Genomic DNA, 7817 nt, shown 5'->3' with positions numbered 1-7817 from the left:
ATGCAGCCGGTGCCCCCCCTCCCACACCCTCCCCATGCAGAGACACCAGCGCATGGGACCGCGGGACACAGGGGGACCCTGCCAGGCTTAATGCCCCCTCCATCCCCCGGGATCACCCCACTGTACTGGGGACCTGCACCCCCGCGCCTGGCTGGGTCCCCCGCGCCAGGCAGCAGGAAAGCAACAGAATGTGGGTGCCCACGAAGCCGCGGAGAGTCAAGGAAAGGTGCCCAGCAGGGCACAGAGCGGGACGGGGATGGGACAGGGGTCTGTAGGACTGGGGACACAGGAGTACGTGTGACAAGGTCGGGGGTGTGCATTGCCATCCGTGTGCAAGCTTGCACTCATGGGGGTGTGCAAGGGGCTGCACACGTGTGCAGGAGGAGGTGTGTGCACATGCATGTGTGTGTGCAAGGAGAGGTATGAAGCTGCGTGTGCAAGCATGTGCACCCGTGTGGGTGCATTCATGTGCGTGTGCATGCACACGCGTGCACGGGCATGTGCTGCATGCCATGCCCATGCGTGTGCACACGTGTGCTGGCGTGCGCTTGCAGCTTTACTTTCCTCTCATCTCCGCAGACATGGGGAGAGCGACAAGGACACACAGGGCGCCAGTGGCGGGTGGGGGGGTCCGCGAGGGGCCCCCCCGCCACGGTTACCAACCTAAGTAACTATTGGGGGCCACGTCGCCGGCCGCGCTGGGCACCTTCTCGCTGGGGTCGGGGCTTTTGTACACGAGCTGGTCGGGGTCTGAGCTATCAATGTTTGTCACAAACAAAATACCTGGGCCCGGGTGGGCCGGGCGGAAAGAGAGAGAGAAGCGAGTGAGGGCAGGAGCGGGCGCCCGGCCTGCCGCCTGTACCCAAGTAGCTGTTGGCCGGCACGGGGATGAGCGAAGGGTCCTGGTCCTTCTCGCCCCCGGCTTCATAGGGGCCATCGTCGTAATGGACCAGGTCCAGGGAGCTGTGGTTGAACAGCTCCACGCGCACGTTCCCTGCCAAGGCAAAGGGGTCAGTGCCGCCCACACGGCCACGGGAGCAGGGACACGGATACAGGGACAGGGACGGGGACAGTCCAGCTGCCTGCAGAGAGAAAGGAGCACTGGGGCCTCTGGCAGCCTCAGTGAAGCCATGCATGGGTCCATGGCACCCTGCAGCCTGTGTGTGCAACAGCGCATGTTTGCATGCTTGGCCATGCATGTGCAGCCTGTCCATGGGACAAAACTGCATTCACGTTCATGTGCAGGCACATACAAATGCACATACATTGCACATGTGCAGTGCACACATGCATACATGCCCACAATGTACAGGAAGATCCGTGCACCCACACGTATGCACCTAAGCATGCACATGCGAGTGCAAATCCTTGCAGATCCAGGTGTATGCAGCTAGACCCCACACGCACACAGCTAGACCGTTCCTGTGCACACAACGGGGTGCACACTCACCCACCCGAATCCTTGCGCACCCACGTGTGGGTGCTGGCACAGGCAGCCAGAGCCACATGCACATCCATGCGAAGCCTCTGTGCCCACCCAGGTACACCTGCAAGTAGGCTCATGCACCCACTCCCACCGCGCCTGAGCCCCCCCACTCCCTGCACCCTGCGCTCACCTTTCCAGTTGTAGGTGCCGGGAGCCCCAAAGAGGATGTAGTGGCTGTCGGCGGTGAAACCGGCTGCCAGGCCCTGCTGGCAGAAGCCGAAGCGGTCGTGGCCCTGCGGCCGCCCCTCGCAGAACTTCCACTCGCCGCCGTCGAGCTCGTCGCGCACATGCAGGTCCTGGCTCAGCACGTAGCAGCGCCCGATGACGTCGCGCGTCTCCAGCGGCTGCCGCACGCGGTTCCGCGTCTCGTAGAGGTGGGCGCAGGTCTGTGGGCACGGTGGAGGGGGATGGGTCAGGTGGGGACGGGGGTCTGCCCCTCTCGCAGCCCCCTGCCCGGTGCTGGTGCTCACCACGATCTTACCGCCGGGGCCCTGGCTCTTCACGCTCACCCCCAGCCACTGGTTCTCCTTGCTCTCCCGCTGCAGATCCACTGCGGGCACAGGCAGCATCAGCTCCGCCGCCCCCAGAACCACTCGTGCCACCCGCCCTACCTCGAGCCCTGGCACCTCCGTCATCGATGGGCACTCGCCAGCAGTCGGAGACCTCGTGGCTCAGCGGGCAGGCGTAGAGGCCGCCCGTGCGGTTGGCGCCTTGGCTGGGCAGAGCAGGCGCCTGCGGGGCTCCAACCAGCAACCTGCAGTGACAGGGATGGGGGGGGATGAGCGTCAGCGTCACACGCGGGGTCTGACACACTCGGACCTCCCCCCTGTCATTGTGGAGCCAGCGCCGGCCCTGCTGCCCCCATGCAGCTGTCCCGGCCGCCTGGCGCTGGCGCCGCCGACGCACCCATTTCACGCGTCTGCAGCCTGGGGCTGGGCAGCTGCCCACGCCGTGCAGGGCTGGGGGCACCCCAGGGTGCATGTGCACCCACTCTGCACCATCCCACCCACTCCCGGCCTCAGCAGAGCTCAGTACACCTGGGACCAGCGGAAGGGCACCCCATGGCAAAGTGCCCTCGTGATGCGCTGGACCTCTGGCCTCTCCCAGGGGACAGGGCCAGTGGCCCCGGGGGCATGAAGGAGTCCCGGGAGGCAGCCGAAGGCTGGTAAAAATAAACTGGAATTCACTCAAAATAACTGCACTGCCGCATGCCCTAAAAAGGAGGAGGCGGCCGGGCCGGGCCGTGCGGTGCCCGAGCAACGGGCAGCGCCGGGACCCGCTGCCGCCGCAGACACCGGCCGAGAGCGGCGGCTCTGGCGCCGAGAGCGGCGGGAGAAGCGGCCCCGGCGGCTCCGGGACCGAGGGGGCTCGGCGGGCACGGGGCCAGCGGAGGCACCGCGGGAAGGTGGTGGCACCGGCGGCTTCCCGGGAATGCGGGTGGGCGGCCCCGCTCCAGGCTCCGCTCAATGACTTAGCGGCGGCGGCGGCTCCGGACCGAGCGCGGTGGAGGCGACGTCGGCTCCTGCCCGGCCCCTCGCCCGCCGCGGCCGGCCGGGGCTGCACCAAGGGGTCCTGGCACCCCGGGGTGGGGGCTGGAGCGGCCCTGGCACCCTGGGGCGGGGGTCCTGGCACCCCGCGGGGAGCTGCGGCCGTGCTGGGTCACACGAAGCACTCGCAGCGGGCGCGCACGGGCGGGCACGGGGCCATCCCGGGGACCTTGTTCCCGACCGGCAGCAGAGACTCCGCTGCTCTCAAGTCTCGCAAGAAGCCAGGGCAGAACCAGGACTCCCGTCCCCAACTCCTGGCAAGGAGCCGGGTGGGATCCGCACCGGGACATCGTGGAGGGGTGAATTGGATGCCCAGTGCAGCCAGTCCCGCCCGCGGCTTCGGACCCACCGGGTGACTCCGCGTTTGCGCCGGGAACCAAGGGCGAGAGCTGCCAGCTCCCCCCGCAGCCCCCAGCCCCGCCGAAGCCCCGCGGGAGCCGAAGGCAGCCCCAGCTCCCTCTCCAGCCGCCGGAGCAGGAAACATCCCGGGAGGCACCGGGGGGCCGGGGAGGCGGCGGAGCGCCGCAGCCCCGATGCCACGGGGATGGGCGGGCCACCCAGAGCCCTCTCTCGCCGGCTCCCTAAGTTCACCGTGAGAAGCGCCAGAGCGGAGGGGGTCCCACGGCTGGGTGAGGGTCTCCCCGCGGAGCCGGGGGAGGCGGCGGAGCCGGCACTCACCAGCTGGCGGGCTCGGGCCGGAGCTGCCGGTGCAGCGCCACGGAGAAGCCGAAGAGGCTGCCCTTGTCGCCGTCCTTGAGCAGGGTGTTGGCCACGTCCAGGTTGAAGGCGGCGGCGCCCAGGAGCTGCAGGCAGAGCCAGGGCGCCCAGCGGGGCAGCGGCCCCGCCATGGTCCCCGCGTGCGCCCGGCCCCGCGCGCGGCTCGCCCCGCTCTGGCTCGCGGCGAGGAGGGGAGCGGGCTGTGCGCGAACCCGCCCCCGCGCGCCGCGCCCGCCCTGCCCCGCGCTGCCCCGCGCTGCCCTGCGCGCGGGGCCTGGCACCCCGGGGCACAGCGCGGTGCACCCCACGGCACCCCGTGCTGCAGCACATTGCACCCCACAGCACCCCCTGTCACAGCTCATTGCACCCCACAGCACCCCCTGTCACAGCTCATTGCACCCCACGGCACCCTGTGTCACAGTGCATTGTACCCCACGGCACCCCGTGCTGCAGCACATTGCACCCCACAGCACCCCCTGTCACAGCTCATTGCACCCCACAGCACCCCCTGTCACAGCTCATTGCACCCCACGGCACCCCGTGCTGCAGCACATTGCACCCCATGGCACCCGTCACAGCTCATTGCACCCCACGGCACCCTGTGTCAGAGTACATCAAATCCCACAGCACCCCGTGTCATGCCCTATCAAGTGTATTGCACCCCATTGCACCCCATGTCACAGCCTAGCGCAGCGTTTTGCAGAGCTGCACAGCATTCCTCACACCCCATATTGCAGTGTATCGCCCCCATATCGCAGTGTATTGCCCCCATACTGCAGTGCTTGCCCCAAATATCACAGTGATCGCACCCCAAATCGCAGGGCGCTGCCCTGTGCACCCCGTGGGACACACAACCCGGGGGCTGTGACATTTTCCAGCCTGCCAGCTATTTTTAACCGCTCTCCCAAGGCCCACGAGCAGATTTGGGAGCTGGTGGGGCCGCTCCGGCCGTGTGAATGATCCGCACCGTGGCCCGGGCCCTGGAGCCCATCCAGCCCCGCCGCCCTTTCCCCTCCCGTGATCCCGGAGCCACTTGAATCCCTTCCCTGACGTGGGAAACAAGGCAGCATATCCCGATGGGAGGGGAATGGGGTCCGCAAATCCAGGCTGGTGCGGGAATGGGGACGAAGGGAGCCAGGCGCAGTGCAGGGAGCCCCTGTTCCCTCCTGTTCCCCCTGTCCTCTCCTTTTCCAGCGGGATTTGCTGCACGTCTGCATGGCGGGAGGGGACGGCGTCACCGGAGCATCAGGCTGGTATAAATAGAAAAGCAGGCGGCTGCGGCCGGGAAACAGGATGAGCCCATGGGCTAAATTAAAACACGCCCTGGGCTGGCGCCGAAGGGACCCTCGGCAACCGGCACCTCTCTGATGGGGAGAAAACCGGGATCCTCCCCGGCACCAGGAGCAGAGGATTCCAGCAAACACATCCATTGGTCCCCGCTGCCGCCTGGATCCTGGGAACGAGCATCCTATTCCTAAGGAAGCTGATAAATCCACACGTTTTTCCCCAAATTCCCTGTGCAGGGCACGGGCAGCCCAGCCCAGGCTCCTCTTTCCGCACGTTAGGCCAGGCTGGACTATTAGGAGCAGCCTCTACAGCTCCCGCTGGGAATTCATCCAGCTTCCCCACACCGAGCTCGGCCGCTTGTTGGCTAACAGGCCTGGGAATAGCAGCTGCTCCAGATTAGGAATCGCCCAGGGATGGCGAATCCCCTGCTCCCTTGGAGGCTGGGCCCCCCAGCAGCAATTTGTCCCAGGAAGGCAGAATTCCAGCCCCCAGCAAGTGTTTTTTTGTCAACAGACATGCTGGGAACGGCCACATTCCCAGTATTCTCACATTCCCTCAGTACTGGCTGCCAGCACCTGGATCCCATGGATCCCACCTGGATCCCAACGGCAGCACATGCAGGACGCGCTCCCGCATGCTCCTTGGAATCGCTACAGACCTCGTTACACCCTCAGCGCTGTCTCATGGGGATTTTATTTTCAAGGCAAGGGCCAACTTCCAAATGAGGCTAGGATTCCGGAGGGGAACGTTCTCCCCAGGCCTGACTCCCATCAGGACATTGTTCCTGCAGGCTCCGGCATGGAACACGAGGGAATTTCTTTTTGGTTGGGGTGACAATGAGCAGGGAGGGGGGGTGATGAAAAGCGACTCACGCGTCGTGAGAAAAAGACTTCCTTGTTTAGAGGAGCCGCTTCGCTCCAAGGCCTTTCTTGGATTTGAAGCCTCCTGGAAGCCACTGCCTCATCCTGCAGCTTCCGAACGGCTGAGGACAGGGAGCAGCCAAGGGATGGAAAGGGAGCTGAGGATACGGAGAGGGAAAGGAGCGGAGCGGGGACACGGGAACAAGGAAGGCAGTGGAGCTGGGACACGGGGAACAGGGAAAGGAGCCGAGCTGGGACACAGGGAAGATGGAAAGGAGCAGCGCTGGCTCCCAAACGGAGGGCGGGAGGGAAGCGCTGCCGAGCGCTCCGGGCACCGTCAGTGCATTTGGGGCCGGCTCCATCCCGGGCTCCGGCAGCGCCAGCCGCCCCGCTCCGTCCCCGCGGCCCCGGAGCGCTGCTCGGCTCCCATTGTCGGGCACGGGGCAGCCGGGAGCGCTGCGCGGAGCGGGATGAGGCGCCCCCGAGGAGCTGCTCCGCGGGCCTCTGCGTTCCCAGCTTCATTCCTGGGAAAGGAAGGGCCGGAGTCAAGGGCGCCGCGATTAACCCTGCGAACAACAGGGCTCCCAAAAGACTCCCTGAGCTCCCGCTAAGCCAATCCCTAGGGATGAGGCTGGTCACGGAGCGCCCTGCGCTCCCTCCAGCTGCTGCCGCAGGGGGGACCTGGCAGTGTAACCGGAGCAGGGAGACCCCGGGGATATCCAGAGGGAAGAGGGGGTTATTTTTAACCCATTTCCTGGTTTATCCTGGGCCACGTTACACGTAGGAGCCCCTGCAAGGGCAGCTGCAGCAGCTCCAGGCCAGACGGCAACGGGATAGCAGGAAAACAGGGAACTGAATCCGTGGGGAGAGTCCCGCTGGGAGGCGAGGCCCCACGGCTGCTCAGAGAGGCTTTTCCAGCTCGCGCCTGGCGGGATCACATCCTTCCTGCACCGCTGTAAAGCATCTGCTCCAGGGACATCCCAGGGCTCCGGAAAGGGCTATGTTTCGGGAATCGCGGCCGTGCCGAGAGCTCGCGGAAGAGCCAATGCGGAGCCGCCTGGCGCTGCCCTCGCCCCCGATCCCTCTCCCGTCTCCCGGCCCTGCTCCAGGCTCCATCCTGGCCGCGGAGCTGGTGGCACCGGCCACGGCGCCGCGTTCCCGCTGTGTCATTCCGCAGCGCCCCGCGCTCCAATTTAATTCCCTGAGTGCCCTTGGCTCTCGTTGCTCGTGTCCCCAGCGCCTGGCGGCCGCTTCCGTCACGTCATCCCTGCCGCTGCCGAGGGCCATTCCCAAGGTCCTGCTGCCGGGAAGCGGGCGGACAGCCCGTGATTCCCGTTCTCCTGCCCAGCAGCTGCTCCGCAGGCCGGGGATGGAGAGCAGGATTTAGGAGACGTCGCTGCGGGAATCGCCCGGCCGCTCCCTCTCGTGGCCCTATATAGCCCACGTGGGCTCCTATAGGGGCCCACAGGCCCTCATGTGCTCAACAAGGCCCTATAGCACCCATCAGCCCAGCCAGCCCCCATGGCACCTACTGACCCCCAACGGGCTCCATCCCACCACCTGAGCCCCTATAGCACTGATGGGGCCCCACAGGGCCAGCTGGGTCCCTATAGCACCCATAGCTTCCCAGCCCCCCTGTATGGGGACCTATAGACTCTATAGGTCCCCCTACAGAGCGGGCCAATTGCTTGCAGTGCCCCCAGACCCCACAGCCCCCAGGTCCTATAGCCCCCTCACACCAAGGTCCCAGCTAGCTCCTATAGCCCCCATGGACCAACACTCACCCCCCTACAGTGCTCCCCTCCACACACACACACGCACACGCACACAGACACACACACGCACACACACGCACACACACACACGCACGCGCGCACACACACACACACACACACACACACACACACACACACACACACA

The 7817-nt window shown here is 66.0% G+C and overlaps 2 protein-coding genes across 2 annotated transcripts in view; one reads left to right on the top strand and one right to left on the bottom strand.

Annotated features, from left to right (window-relative positions):
• The window catches only part of ITGA7 (integrin subunit alpha 7), a 12923-nt gene extending 9042 nt beyond the window's left edge, over window positions 1-3881 (bottom strand). Inside the window, exons 1-6 of the mRNA XM_026047367.1 lie at window positions 3712-3881; window positions 2113-2240; window positions 1957-2036; window positions 1617-1872; window positions 863-994; window positions 664-783 (exon numbers count right to left, since the gene is read on the bottom strand). Coding sequence (XP_025903152.1) covers window positions 664-783; window positions 863-994; window positions 1617-1872; window positions 1957-2036; window positions 2113-2240; window positions 3712-3881 — 886 coding nt within the window. The remainder of the gene's footprint in view (window positions 1-663; window positions 784-862; window positions 995-1616; window positions 1873-1956; window positions 2037-2112; window positions 2241-3711) is intronic.
• A 1084-nt stretch (window positions 3882-4965) lies between these two features.
• Window positions 4966-7817, top strand: part of BLOC1S1 (biogenesis of lysosomal organelles complex 1 subunit 1) — a 4785-nt gene continuing 1933 nt past the window's right edge. Inside the window, exon 1 of the mRNA XM_026047366.1 lies at window positions 4966-5003. Within this exon, the coding sequence (XP_025903151.1) occupies window positions 4966-5003 (38 nt within the window). The remainder of the gene's footprint in view (window positions 5004-7817) is intronic.

This window comes from Nothoprocta perdicaria, unplaced genomic scaffold (genome assembly GCF_003342845.1).
Source record: "Nothoprocta perdicaria isolate Ctin4 unplaced genomic scaffold, notPer1 scaffold_497, whole genome shotgun sequence".
Classification (NCBI taxonomy): domain Eukaryota; kingdom Metazoa; phylum Chordata; class Aves; order Tinamiformes; family Tinamidae; genus Nothoprocta; species Nothoprocta perdicaria.
The sequence above is the reverse complement of the archived record's forward strand: the minus strand, read 5'-3'. Positions and strand labels throughout refer to the sequence as shown.